This window comes from Pyrus communis, chromosome 17 (assembly GCF_963583255.1).
Source record: "Pyrus communis chromosome 17, drPyrComm1.1, whole genome shotgun sequence".
Classification (NCBI taxonomy): domain Eukaryota; kingdom Viridiplantae; phylum Streptophyta; class Magnoliopsida; order Rosales; family Rosaceae; genus Pyrus; species Pyrus communis.
In genome coordinates this window covers 18544000-18559327 of record NC_084819.1, presented here as the reverse complement: position 1 = coordinate 18559327, position 15328 = coordinate 18544000, and the positions used below count along the sequence as shown (strand labels likewise).

Here is a 15328-nt window from a genome sequence, read left to right as displayed (position 1 = left end):
GCACGCAGAAAACTATAAGGGCGAGTAGGAGCCATGCCATCCATCTTGCTGAAGTCATCGACAGACGAATGAACGGACTCGATGTTGAGAAAAAAGTAAGGAGAAATTCTTGTGTACACGATCCATTTATAAATGTGTGTGATCAACACGAATCCTAAGTATATAAAGTCTCATTTTTTTATGAGTAGGTGATTAAAGAGAGCTAAATAAATCATTATAACTTCATAAAACGTGAAATTTGACCATAATTTATAGACCACTAAAACCCTTAAACAATACACATTGATTCACATTCATGAAAATTTATGCGACAAAAGAAAGCAAGTCATATGATTTTCAACTCTCTAGGCAATTCCCAAAATAGGATCGAAACCGACGATTTTAATTCGAGTGAATTGAACCTTCGATTGATCTTAGCATTAAAGATAGGGCTCAAAACTATCAATTTAGGAGAATGTGTTATATGAAATGAATTTACAGTCATCAATGTTTGAAATGGATTTATTGTCTGTGATGTTCCTTGTCCAATACTGTATTCTCATGTGCAAGTATTTTGTTTCCTTTTCAAATGACAATGTATTATTGCACTGAAACAACACGGGATAATGAGTTATTTTCATATATGTTGATTTCTCAATTTAGAGTCCACGTGGCAGGGCGGTATACGCTGTGGCACATGATCTACCTGAAAAAAAATTAAATAAAAAAAGGAGGCAGGGTGGTAGAGTGGTCCAGAAAATAAATAAGTAATAAAATAAAATAAGAAAAAGGTTGGCATTTCTCAAGCTTCACAGAACTCATCAGCCACTCAGCAGCTCTCCTTCACAGCGATGCGTTTTCTTCTTTTTTTCATCCAATTCCTTGCTCGGTGCTAAGTTCTAATGTCTCTTCTTTCTTCCATTTCAAATTCTCTCTCTCTCTCTCTCTCTCTCTCTCTAGTTTCTGCAAATTTCCCTCTGATTTCTCTCAAGTTTGACATTTTTCCCCTGTTGCATTCCCAAAGACTTTCTCTCTCTCGCTGATATTTAAAGACTGTTTTCTTTACTTTCAAAACCCAAATGATTCTGCTGCTCTACGCTTTCAGATCTTCAATCATTTCCTCCACACCCGATTGTTCTTGTTTTTCAGCACAAAATTTGGTCCAAAAATAGAAAGAAAGAGCTGGCGTTTTTGTAAATGTGGGTTCTTGGGTGAAGAGAATGTGGTTCAAATTGACTGAAGGTTTACTCATTTGACTGAATGTCCTTCTGCGTATTTGAATCTTAGTTGCTGAGTTCGGAAAAAGCGTGGGATTTGAGTGATTTTCTGTGTGTACAGAAGGGAAAGAAGATAGAGGAGTGAACTTTCTAGTGTGGAAAAATGGGGTTCTGCAGATGAAGGATTTGAGGTGAGATTTTGATTGAAAAGATTATTGATTTGTGCTTTCTATTGATTTTAGAGGGTACCCATTTGCTTCTCTTCATATGTATAATTAATGGTATAATCCGATTTGTGGTGTTGATTTGAAAAATGATGTACATTTTAAGCAAATGTTGAAACTTTAGGAGTGTAGTTTTGTTTTGTTATTTTAATTGGTCAATAAGCAATGTAGGTAAATTTTAGGTCTTAATTCATGCTGATTGGTTGGCAGTGTTGTTATATTTTGAATACCTTTGCACATTTAGTGCAAATTGCCACATGGGTTCTGTTGAAGTGGTCCTTTTTGTTTGAATCCCAGGCTCCTATAGGTCTGTGGAAGACAAAAATGGAGGTTGAGAAGAAACGTTCAAAAGGGAGCTTTCTTAACTTGTTTGACTGGAATGGAAAATCTCGGAAGAAGCTCTTCTCGGCCAGTTCTGAATCATCGGGTAGTTTTCTTTTCTATTTTACATCATTTTTTGTTGTATATCTGGCTTATTTATCTGTAAGTGGTGGTTCTTAGTTAAGCATTGTGTTTAACTTTTGGCATTTTGACTGTAAAGGATTAAAGCATGGGAAAGAATATATGGAGAGTTTCTCAAAGCCAGGGCTCTATAGGGTAGGCAAAGATCCTCTACCCTCTGATGTTAGTCATACTCTTGTTTCTTTTTCATGTGATGGAAATATCGAGAATATGCGTTTTTACTTTTTATACTGTTGGGATATTTGCAGGTAGAGGTGGATGAGAGTGGAACTGCAACCACTTCAAGTAATAAAGGAAGTAATGACTGGAATTGTGCTTCATCAGTGACCAGTGATGAGGGATGTGGGGTTAGAGCCCCTGGTGTAGTTGCTAGATTAATGGGTCTGGATTCACTGCCTGCTTCAACTGCCCTGGAGCCATCTTCTGCCCTACTCTTTGACTCCCAGTCGCTTAAAGCATCTCAACATGAGAGGAGTGGTCGTAATTTGTGCAGTGATTTTTATGCCACCGAGTACATAAATGTGCCAAAGAAGCTGGATAGGTTTTCTTGGAATCTTGTAGAGCCTAGGACACAGGGGGTACCATGCCACCCAATTAAGAGATTTCAAACAGAAGCTTTGCCTCCAAAATCAGCCAAGTCAATTCCAGTTCCTCAACATAAGCTTTTGTCACCTGTCAAGAGTCCTGGCTTCATTCCACCAAAAAATGCGGCTTATGTAATGGAGGCAGCCTCAAAGATCATTGAGGCAAGTCCTCGACCATCTGCCAGGAGCAAAGTGTCATCTGTGGGGCCTTCTTCAATTCCCTTGAGAATTCGGGATTTGAAAGAGAAGATGGAAGCTGTGCATAAAGCATCAAGACCTGAAGGACCCAAGGAAGCTAGTGACTTGAGGTATGTGAAAGGACTGCCGAGTGACAGGCGCCAGAACGGGTCAGGTAATGTACCAGTATCCAAGGCTTCTGTGGATTCAGAAAAACAAAGTTACAGGGATATGAGGAATAAGGGCAAATCACCATCACTTGCAGAACAAGCAAAGGTCAATGTTCAGAGAAGGGAGGGGTCAACTTCTTCTAGTAATAAAAGTTTTATGAACCAGAAGGAACAAAATGAGGTCAAACAAAATCAGTTTTCCAAGAGCAGGTCAACTACACAAAGACCTATGCATAAGAGAACTTCCGTTGACAACACAAGAACTGCGCTCAAGCAGAATAACCAGAAGCAGAATTGTGTATCTAACAGAGAGAAAATGACTTCAAAAGGTATGGTTCCTAATCAGCCTACTAGAAGAATGTGGCCACCTGATGGCTCTAGTGGGCCAAGCAAAACTGTGAATAAGACTATTCTAAGCTCTGAAATTGGTTCCAGAAAGATGGGCTCAAGGGCAACTGCTACTGGAAAAGAGTTTTCATTAACCACAAGAAAGAATGTTTGTGGAAACTTAAGGTCTGTTCATCAGGATGTTCGCTCAGAAGAAACTGTTTCCGATGAAGCATATATTGGGGAGGATGAAAGATCAGTGAAATGTAATGTTTCAAGGAATGGGTGCACCAATTTGGGCGCAGATAATAGGAACCAAGGCATGGATGTTATTTCATTTACATTCACGTCTCCCCTGAAAAGATCATTCGCTGAATTGCAGTCACCTCAAGTCACAAGTATAAATAACAGCTATTGTATTGATTCTTTTGGTAACAATGATGAGCAGTTCTATCCAGAGAATTTCACATTATCTTCTCCTGGGTTGAACGTGATTGGTGGTGATGCTTTGAGTGTCCTTTTGGAACAAAAGCTTCAAGAACTGTCATGTAAAGTTGAGTCATCTCAGCGTAATCAATCCAGTGAAGTGACTTCTGGTAGTTCTACGTCTTGCTTGCAAGATATGGTTTCCAGTGTGGCTAGCACTACATCAAGAGGCAAGGGGTTCAAATTTGGTTTAACCAAACATAAAACTCACAGCACATACGACAATGGTTGCTTGTCGGTTGAGGTTAACCAGCAGTGGCAGGTTTGTTTCTTTTGTATATACATTTTTCCTTACGCAGATTCTGTTTATTGTTAATGTTCTTGACTCATGATTTTTTGCTGTTGGTTTTTCCTTTTTCTTTTGTATAAACATTTTCACTCTTAGTTTGTTCTATAGGTACCTAGAATTATAGGTCTTTTCTTAAGATACCAATCCGTGCTTCAAAGTCAAGGGTCTGTGTTAAAAATAAAATTCAAATTCCACTACAGCTGGGTGAAAATATTTGAGAGATAACGTGACAAATTAAGCAATCAGCTATACTAGTCTGTATTTGATCCATATTTGTGAAAAAGATTTAGATTTTATTGATATTTGAAATTTTGGATAAAATTCTTGCACTTTGGTCCCATTAATCTTGTCAAGAGCTGTGTTATTTTGATTCTTAGTTTACGTCATGAAGATATACTCACATGCTAATCAAATTCTCTTAAAACATTTCAGGGATCAGAAGGCGTGGAAGAGTGTATCAGTAGCATCAGAAACAGTGCAACTGGAAAAGAATTTGATCGACGTCTTAGTCCAGTTTCAGTTTTTGAACACTCATTTGAGAGTCGAAGCACCAATGGTACAACTAAACTTTTCTATATCTTCCTTTTCCAGTACATACATTCCGTAACAATATCTTAGATCTAAGTGTCAGATTAAGAGTTTTTGCACTGTGAATAGCTTCACATTTACTCATTACTATCAAAGAATAGCCAAGAACCTAGTGGACCAGAGAAAATATTAAAAGATCTATTAGGCGTGGACGAGTTTTATGTATATGCAAGAACGTGAATTACACAGCTTTGAGAATGTCTATGCTAGTTGATAGTCTTGCAATTAGTAAAAATTAGAAAAATGATTTAACATGCATGCTATACTCTCCATTTACAGGCAGTGACACTGAGAGATGTTCGTTGGCTCAAGTTCAAGATCAAGGTAGTTCATTCTCTTCATATGGTGTTTCAGAGTTCCTCGACTCAGCCTCTTCAGCTTCCACAGGGGATGCCAGCGGAAAGAGTACGACTATAATCTCAGGTTCCTATTATTTTAATCAAACAAACGATTGGGAACTGGAATATGTAAGATACATCATAAGCAATGTAGATTTAGAGATGGAAGAGTTCGCATTGGGTGATGCTCAACACGTCATCACCCCCAGTCTCTTTGACCATTTGGATAATCAAGAACAAGAAGAGTATCTGAAGCTCGAGCAGAAGATCTTGTTTGACTGCGTAAACGAAACCCTGCAGTTCAGATGCAAGCAAATTTTTGTGGGAAGCCGCAAAGCGTGGGATAGATTGACCACATTGTCTCAGAGGAAGGGACGGCTAGCTGAGGAGTTGTACAAAGAGATTTCGGGTTGTAAAAACATGGTAGAACTGATTGGGGATGACCTTGTGGACAAGGACATGAGCACTCAGCGTGGGAAATGGCTTGACTTCGAAGTCGAAGCATTTGAGGAGGGTCTGGAGATTGAGAAGGGGATACTGAATTGTCTGGTGGATGAGTTGGTGTCTGATTTTTTTAACTTCTAGTCCCTCTTTGAGTTTGCCTTGTATTAAGAACTTCGAGCCCCTCTTTAAATATTTTCTTCCAGATGATAATTTCCTCAACATTAGAATCTACTGCTAGTAAACCATTTTTCATTTCCCGTGCGAAGTCCTTGGTGTCTAGGATTGAATTCGATTAGGAGGTAGGATTTGATCTCATCGGACTAGACTGGATTGGAATGGATAACTTAAGCATTCCGGGCCTTTGGTTCGGTTTTTAGGTTTTGGGTCATGGGGTTGTAGTGAGATTAATTACTCCATATTTTCTGACGATTAGTTCTCCTGCAGGAGGGAATTAACATTTTATCCAATTCTTTATTCACTTTTGGTGATTGGATTAATCTATTCTAATCCTACAACTCTCCTCCGAAATTGTACATTGGTTCGGTGTATGACATGCACCGAAATAACCGATGGTTGAATGTGTGGTTAAAGTTCTAATAGATGAGGAACACTGGTGCTGCAAACTAGAAATCCCCTTGCTACAAACCCGATCCACCAAATGGAGAGAGATTTACGTGGAACTTCTAACGTTAAGGTAGTATTGTCCTAAACTTACCACGTGTCATGTCTTTTAACTCTCAAATTTCTCATACGACATCGCATGCTTGGTTTAAGAAACTGTCACGTTATCATCTTGGCTTCATTCACGCAATTCATTCCCCGCCAAAAGAGGTACCACACTCTTAAGTTCTTCTCCTATTGCAAGCTGCAAAATGTACAATTTTAATTGCACTAACATAGCAATGTTTTATCCAGGATGAAGCTATGTAAAGTTACTACACGATGGATTATAAGTTTAACCGCTCAGATTCCATTCAAATCTGAATAACCAGAGATCTTGGCTTGGTGCGAAGTTTGGTTCTGGTACTAGCTTTTGCCGTGGTACCAATCTGACGTCTAGTACAGGTCTAATCAACCCTATTGGAATTGGAGGAGAAAAACTTACGTAGGGGCATTCATTTAGAGCACGTCATTTTTAGTTGGAGAGATTCCATTGTTACTAATGCATTACTTGACTAATGTTTATTGGACGGATGATGTATCATGTACTTTTTGAACATGTGACAAATATTTATTGAACATCTAATGACACTAAAACAATCTTTTGGTTGCAAGCGAAAATCTTTCGACAAACTGACAAAAGTATACAACCTTCTGTATTCTGATCTCACCTGACCCTCGGTGGTTAATACGTGAGAACTTCCATGGTCAGACAACACTAACAAAAAAATTTCTCCTACCCAAGGGCTAGGCTTCTAAACGGGTTAGTTTCTTGGCAAATGTGAGCTGAAATTATTATAAAGTAGGAGAAAATATGTTGTGTCATTGGAGAATATCCTATACGTGACAAGTGTTATAGACACAATCATGACCTATCTCACACAAAGGCAGTTGAAGACAGATAAGGGTTGTCTGCCTTACCACTTTTGGTGCCCTCTCGTACCCTTCTACTTTGTGTGATCACGGTTAAGTTATGTCAACATTTTATATTTTTTTTTATAGAGATAGTAAGACAAAAATGAATAGTAATATAAAATGTTAACGTGGCTTAATCGTGACCACACAAACAAAAAGGCACTGAAGCGCATTAGAAGTGGAAGGGTAGGCAATCCTTGTCCGTTGAAGACCAAGAGTAGTGGTAAACAAATGGGGCAAATTGAATAAACTTGTTCCCTTTTCTTATTTAACCACAAACAGAAATAGAGTAAATGTAAAACAGTAAAAATTGAGTGAAGGACTTTCAACCATGGCAAACCAACTGTCGACTCCTACCTTTCAAGCAATTGTATTATAACACTTGTTGTACTGATCTGTGTTTCTGATACACTAAAAAATTCTACTTTAAGTGCATTTCTTACCTCCATTCAGGGAGACAAGAGTAACTGTGTAATTCAATAGCCATAACATGTTCCTAAAACTTCATCACATTGAATTCTATAATTTTTTTTCACCATTTACTTCAAAATCTAAAAGAACAACTCTTCATGTTTAGGGTTCGCCCAAAGCTATATAGGTTAAACTATGTTTAACTTAAAATACATTTAGCATATCAAATGCAACACGAGAGAAATGGTAACTTTTCTTTCCAATACGAACGATGTTGGGGGAGGAAGATTCGTACACAGGATTTTGAATGCATAAATAAATACTTTTAGTTACTTAAACTGTAAGTCACTTATCACCACAAATGATAACCGTAGATATTATTCAGATGAGATTTCTTACCATGGTCACTCATAAAAAGTATACAACAATACAAACACTAGTTTCCTTGTACCAAACTGTTGGTGGAATCTGCCATCCTGATAAATCATGTGCCACCAAGTGGGCCTTTTTGTGCTCCGGACAAGCTTTGATCAAAACAAAAGAGCTTATATCAAAGTATTGTTTCATTGAGGGACACCCTACCTAACTTAACCTAAGCAGAGCCACATAAAAAACCAAAAGCCATAAACTGTTATTATCTTTTGGCAACACAATTCATGACTCTCAAAACTTTGTATTAATCAGTATTAATTGTAATCCCATATTATCGAAAGGTTACGGGTTTAAGTTTTGGAATTAACCTCTTTACAAAGTAAGGTTAAGGTTGCGTACTGCAGATGTTCTTCCGGCGCCCGGCCTTCGCAATAATGAGAGTCCTGTTAGCTTGGGGTCGCCATACTAGTGTAGTTTAGCTCAATACAAGTCAAATGAACAATGTGAGAGTTGTACACCGGAGAAGTACAACAATAATCTACAGTTTAAAAGTAGTTCACTGTAATCACAACTATATCTTAATCTTTGTGGATGGGAAAAAACCCAGATTTATGAACAATAACCTAAGATTTACATTGTGCAAACAAAAGAAAAGAAAAAACAGAGCATGTGATGGTATGGCAAATTGCACATGGAGGTATCAATTGCTTTGTCTAATTTAGATTGGATTTTGCCAAAATCTATCAAAACACATATTAGCCTCAGCTTGGTGGACAAGTAAGTGGACAAGCAATGACTTCTACTTGTTTATTCTGGGTTTCTAATGTGGGCTTATAATATTTCCCATGCTAGATAAGCATGGTCACTACTCTCTCTCTCTCTCTCTCTCTCTCTCTCTCTCGGGACGAAGTCAGAATTTTTTTCTAATAGGGGCAACCGAAAACAACTAAGAAAACGTTACTAGATAAGCATGGTCACTACTCTCTCTCTCTCTCTCTCTCTCTCTCTCTCTCTCTCTCTATAGGGATGAAGCCAGAATTTTTTTCTAATAGGGGCAACCGAAAACAACTAAGAAAACCTTATTATAGTATGGTTATACGCAATATGATATTAATGATGGTTTCAAATAATGATGTATCATAATTTCAATGTTAAAAAAATGGAAAAATTAGGTTCACATTCTTCTTTTTGTTACTCCATTGATCAAAATCCTATTCATTTTGAATTTTTTATTAAGGTCATTGGGTATTAATAACATCATTAATTATTTGAATAATAAAATATTTTTATTTTTAAATATATTCATTTAGTGTTAAAAATGTTACAATTAGTATATTTATATTTATGGCTAAATTTTTTATCATATATTTTTATTTTTAGTTTGTACCTATTTTTAATTTGCAAATATTTTTTTTAATTTGTACCAACTTTCTTTTCATTTTTAATTTGTACCCATATATTAGTTTCTTTTTGTGCCCCTATTTTTTAAAGTTTTATTTGTGTTTGTACCCATGTGTATACCGTCACATGACATTGTATATTTAATCAATGATAGAAAAATTACATATGGTATATTTATGTTTTATGCCTAGACTTTGTATCATATATTTATATTTTTAGTTTGTACCCACTTTTAATTTGCAACATTTTTTTTTAATTTGTAGTATTTTCTTTTTAGTTTTATTTTGTACCTATGTATTAATTTCTTTTAGCGCCTATATTTTTAAAAATTCATTTGTACTCATAATTTTTAATCTTTTATATGTACCCTAATTTATTTATAATGTACCCATTCTTCTTTATTAATGTACCACTTTGTTATATGTGAAATGTATCAATTTTTTTGTAAAATGTACCAATTTTCTTTTAATTTGCCATTTATTATTTCTTATTTTTACATAGTTTTTATGCATTTATTCAATCAAAATGTTTGAATTTTTTTATTGTAACTGTTTCTAATAGTATTATAATAAGGGATTTTAAATTTATAGGATTATAAATCTCATAAAATATCACACAATTAATGTCAAAACTATAAAAATATTAATATTAATAGTAATATAATGAGGTGTACAAAGTCAAGGGATCTTGATGAAATTTTGAATACTATTAAGGTTTTAATCAAAGAATGTTAAAGATTAGGGACTGCATCTAAAGTATCCCTAAAAAAATTTCAATACAGTAGTGGAAAATGCAAAGTGATGAGAAAAATATAAGTACATGATAGGCAAGAGAGGGTTTTTTTTTGGGTTGAATAATAGAACAAGAACACTATTGCTCATATAATATTTGATATGAAGTATAAGTAGAATGAATGTATGTTGGATATTAGATACGTACATTTTCTTTAAAGATAACCCGTGTATATTATATAATTGTAGTATGCAACTAAACAAACGAATTACTTGAGTGGGGGCATCTCCCCCAGTGAGCCTTCATTGGCTCCGTCCATGTCTCTCTCAAACCAATATTCTTACAATTTTCTTGGGTACAGGGAAATAAGAGATCTGGAGAAGATCCCTTTCCCACAAAGTATGCAGATTACAAGATTAATTAGTAATATTGTTTATCTTTATTATGGATTAAACTATGGTTTTACTTGAGATAGTTTGGGGTTTTATGGATTTGGATCCTCTCCGAGTCAACTGGTCGGGATCCTCCTGACCAGTGTTAGTGGACCCTTGGATTTTTATCCAACGGCTACAAACAAGGGGGCCCTCTAAAAGTTATAATAATTGTAGCATTTGGATAAAAATTCAACGGTCCACTAACACTTGTCAGGAGGATCCCGACCAGTTGCCTCGGAGAGAATCCAAATCTAGGTTTTATAATGATTAGTTATTAATTAGAAACTTAGCCTTGGGATAGCTGCCCAAAGGTTACGATCCTATGAACTATGAAGATAGCAGAGATTTTCACATTGGAAAAAGTCTTCTTATCATTTCTCCCCATCAAAATCACAAGGATAAATGCAAATTATCAAAGTGTGATTTGTGGTATGAGAAATGTTTATTCTAGAAGGAGTAAAGTTAAGAAGACCAAATTTTTTAATCAAATTTTGTAAACTAAATAACGTGGATGTTGATAATTGGATTATTGCTTAAGTTTTAATTAACGCATTTTTATTTTTTATTAGTAACACATTATTTAGTCTATAAATTTAATTTAAAGTTTTGATCTCCTTGAAATTAAAGAATATGCAGAGATGGGGCCAAATCCTTGATCTTTGTTTAATCCGAGTAATCAGAAAATATAATGACATGGATTCTCTCCGGATTCAGTGATCCTAATTCACCAAGTCCAATTATCCGGGCCGTTGAAATTTAATTTAAAAGCTAAAGTTATTATAATTTTTAAAGTGAATCCCTATTTGTAGTCGTTAGATTAAATTTTAACTATCATAATGACTGAATTTGATAGATTAGGACCACTAGATTCGAAGAGGATCCAATATAGAGAGATGCATGCATTCACTACATGTCCAAAAGTAGAGGAAGAATAATTGTAGCGCTTATGCAGGACTGTTGGTGTTGGGCATGAAGAAGATGGATGGGACAATGAAAAACGCATCTCAATGACATCGTACCGCCATGGCAGAAGCACTGCATGCAACTCCTCAAGACCATACATACATACAAGAGGGATGAGAGAGAAACACTATCCTTCTCTTCTGTGTGTGTAGGTGGAGAGAGAGTGGGGCAAAGCAACCAGAATTAATAGGGAGATTAATATTTGAGGGCGATGTGCAGCCCACTTGCCTCCCTCAACGCTTTACTTTCTCATTTCCAAAGTCGATCCCTTCTCTTCTCTCAATGTTTCGCCTTTTTCAGTCTTTTTATGTTGTAGTAATTGTTAATTGTTGTTGTTCACGGAGGCGGAGGGATTTTTTCCTATCTATTCTTATTTTGTGCGATCATAATTAAATCACGTTAATATTTTATATTGATTTTATTTTATACAGATAATAATACGAAAAAATAATAAGAATATAAAATATTGACATGGTTTAACCGTGATCGTACAAATATAGGCATAAGACGGACATTCAAACAAGATGACAGACAATCTACCTCAACACAATACATTTCTTTTCCCTCATCATACAGGATTGAGATATTACATTTTGAATTAAATGATGGGCAAATTAATCTTTTTATCGTTAATTTTAACGTGTTATTTATATTCATCAGTAAAATTATGATAAATGGACATATAATTATAGATAAAGACAATGTAAAATGGTTCCTTATGCAAAAATTTGATTTTTTTTTTTTTTATGTTTCTTATTATGCTATCAATTTTTTAATTATATTGTGTCCACGTGCTATTATGTTATTGGTGGTTATAATTGACAAGTTAAAATTAATGATAAAAATATTAATTTGCCTTAGAATTTGACAAAATCTAACGACAGAATGTTAATTGGCTTATTTTAAATAGTTCAAAATATTAATTAACAAAAAAAAAAAAAAAAATTCATGAAGTCAATTTCAACTAGAGTAATAATTTAAGGAGTCAAACCGTAGTTTATCCTATTTTCTTTGACGTTCAGCTGACGTAGACATCACTCCCAATTTTTACATAAAACAAGCTGGTTTAATGGTCCTCATCAATTAACAAAAATGATTTCTTTCTAATTTTTTAACCCAAATTAACAAGGCCAGAAAGTTGATTAGTTTAATTGTTTAAGTTAATTAATACAAATTAATGTTTTAAATAAAAAACTTAGACCTCTAGTACGGACGACGGGAGGACCGTGGCAAAAATGTAATAAATGCAATGTCAAGGGGTGAAAATTAGTACGCACTCTGCGTACTATATTTTCTGACGCTCTGCTCCTCTTTCCGCTAAACAAAGCTGCTCAGAATAATAATGGAGCTCAAAACTTCACCCGGCAATGGCACCCAACCCCCAAACCCTGAACCGAAACCCGACCCGTCAAACCCCGGTAATGCCGAAACCCAGCAAACCCAGCTCGAAAACCAGCTCTTCTTTGAAGACTACGACAGCACATGCTCCACACCTTACGTCAGCGCGCCGTCGAGCCCCGGACGGAGTGGGCCAGTCGGTGGGTTTTTCTATAGTGCTCCGGCGAGCCCAATGCACTTCGCGTTGACCACAAAGTCGAACTCTTCTTCGTTTGAGAAGAATGGCGGGAATGGCAGCGGCTCTGTTTCTATGGGTTTTGAGTTCGAGTTCTCTGCGCGGTTCGGGTCGAGCGGGTCCGGCCCGACCGGTCCGATGAGCTCGGCCGACGAGTTGTTCTTGAACGGGAAGATCCGACCCATGAAGCTCTCGACCCACCTGGAAAAGCCCCAGACTTTGGCTCCGTTGCTGGATCTCGAGCCGGAAACTGGGGAAGACGAAGCGGATCGGGTGGGGTTCGAACCCGTGAGAGGCAGAGATCTGAGGTTCCGCGACAAGTCCCTGCGGCGGAGGACGAGATCATTGTCCCCTCTGAGAAATGAACCATTCGAGTGGGGACAGAACAACGAGATTATTGAAGCTGATGAGAAAGACTGCAACTTTGCTGAAGATCCGAAAGGGACGGCGAAAAATGGGGAAGAAGACGAAGAGGGAGTGGAGGAGAGCAGCACCACAACTACTACTCCTTCGGTTTCAGCTTCGTCGTCGCGGTCGTCGTCGGTGGGGAGGAACTCGAAAAGGTGGGTTTTTTTGAAGGAGTTTCTTCACCGGAGTAAGAGTGAAGGGCGGAGCAGCAACCACAAGTTCTGGTCGTCGATTTCGTTCTCCGCCGCGAAAGAGAAGAAACCCATGAAACAGGGCGGTCAGAATGCTCAGGGCTCTGTTTCAAAAGACCCCAAATGCAGCAACCCCTTGAGCTTGGGCTCAGAAGGGCAAAAATTGAAGGGAAGTGGGAGCGGTGGTTCGGGGAAGAAGTCGGCAGCCGGAAAACCCACCAACGGGGTCGGGAAGCGGCGTCATCCGCCGTCGCTTCATGAGCTGCATTACACTGCAAACAGGGCTCAGGCTGAGGAAATGAGGAAAAAGACTTACTTGCCTTACAGGCAAGGGTTGCTCGGATGCTTAGGGTTTAGTTCAAAGGGTTATGGAGCTGCCATGAATTCTGGGTTTGCTAGGGCTTTGAATCCAGTTTCTTCAAGGTAAGGTAAAAGAAATTAAGGTCTCCAATGGCAATCTCCATGAACCTTTGATAGTTTGATGTGGTGGATTCAGAAGGAAGTGTATAGATTTTTTTTTTTTTTTTCCTTTTGAGTATTTTATGTGATCATCTGTGTAATCATTGAAGACTGGCTGGCCAGCCAATTTAGATCTCTGTTTTTCTTGTGAAAAAAGAGGAGCTGCAGCAGTCTTTCTGTATTTTCATGGGGTTTTATGATGATGAAAAATGATGGGGAAAATCTTTTATTCCCGCATCTACTTTGCCACTGTTAAATTTATTCTCTGCTGTCACTACCAGTGCCGGTATGATGGAGTCAATCAATTATTTATGATTTTATTCCATGGTTTTTCATACTTTGAACTTCTCATGGATCCTTGTTGAGAACCTCTGAGACCCAAAGATGAAGATCCATCTGCTCCATTTAAGTTGAACAATGCTTACGATGCTAAAAAATGAGTAGGAATTTTTACTTAAAACGTATTTGAATCATAGGGTTTTTTTGGTTTATAATCAAAATTATTCATATTATGAACCATTATATAAAGATTATTTCTAAACAAATAAATTGAAAATAAGGTTGTTTAGTCAATCTATTGTAGCAAATACATAGAAGGTTGATAATGCATTTATCAATTTTATCAATTTTATTAATATATTTTTATACAGTTTGATGAGTGAAAGTTATAGTTTTAATTAATTTTTTGCAAATCGATATTTATAAAGTGATTTATAATCTAAATGATTTTTACCCTAAATATGAAGTGTTATAAATAGGCTACGAACAGTTTTGAGTAGGAACTCTTGTTCATCATTTGAGTAGCCAAATATTATTCTTTAAGGATATTCTTGGTCCTCGAGATATTAATGATATGAATGTGTTTTGGTTATTCCCTTAATTACCATCATAAGAAAACATAATCCGAATATGGGAAAATTTTAATAGAAGTGCTTAATGCATATGAATCGTCGAAGTGATTCTAACCAAAAATCAAATACATTTTCAATTAGTATCTCTCTTGTCACGTGACATGTTTCGCCTTATCTTGTCTAAAGCTTTTGGTGTTACAAACAAATGCACATTCTGCATGAGATGGTGGTTGGGATGTTTGGTAGAGATGATGAGGTGACCCCAATTTGCCTTATGTGATATTGCCTGTTTTGGGACCCTAAAGAATCTACTTGTCTGATATAATTACTTGCTTTTTATGTTAATATGTTATTACACCATTAAACTATCAAGTCGGTAGATTTTATATGGAGTTTTGCTAAGGTGTAATTGAGATCTTAATTTGCAAGGGACATGGTGGCTCCTAGTCCTACACATGGTGGACATAAAAGGAGGACTTTGAGATTATGAGACATTCCCTCAACTTTTTGTGTTTAGATTCCACTCAAAACAGTCAAAATCCATCGTATTGCATCTCTTTTGGGATTCTTTTTTGCTCTTTATTTGTTATTGGAGTTTGAGATTTGAACCAAGTCTGATGGTAAGTCAACTATAATTAAGCGTTGAACTCGTTATATATGAAAGTCGTATTTG

The 15328-nt window shown here is 36.6% G+C and overlaps 2 protein-coding genes across 3 annotated transcripts; both read left to right on the top strand.

The window, feature by feature from the left end:
- The first annotated feature begins 807 nt into the window (after positions 1-807).
- Positions 808-5736, top strand: LOC137723225 (uncharacterized). 2 transcript variants are annotated; one of them, XM_068462387.1, is made up of 7 exons: positions 808-1221; positions 1318-1387; positions 1718-1847; positions 1962-2017; positions 2131-3888; positions 4348-4471; positions 4783-5736. In XM_068462387.1, the coding sequence occupies exons 3-7, from the start codon at positions 1745-1747 to the stop codon at positions 5424-5426; spliced, it is 2685 nt and encodes an 894-aa protein (XP_068318488.1). In that variant the 5' UTR covers positions 808-1221; positions 1318-1387; positions 1718-1744; the 3' UTR covers positions 5427-5736. The 2 variants fall into 2 exon arrangements, with proteins under 2 accessions (XP_068318488.1, XP_068318486.1); XM_068462385.1 differs by having other exon boundaries at positions 808-1387.
- A 6666-nt stretch (positions 5737-12402) lies between these two features.
- On the top strand, positions 12403-14077 carry LOC137723422 (uncharacterized). The gene has a single exon (XM_068462615.1). It carries the CDS (start codon positions 12516-12518, stop codon positions 13770-13772), a length of 1257 nt encoding a protein of 418 aa, XP_068318716.1. The 5' UTR covers positions 12403-12515; the 3' UTR covers positions 13773-14077.
- Positions 14078-15328: the final 1251 nt, after the last annotated feature.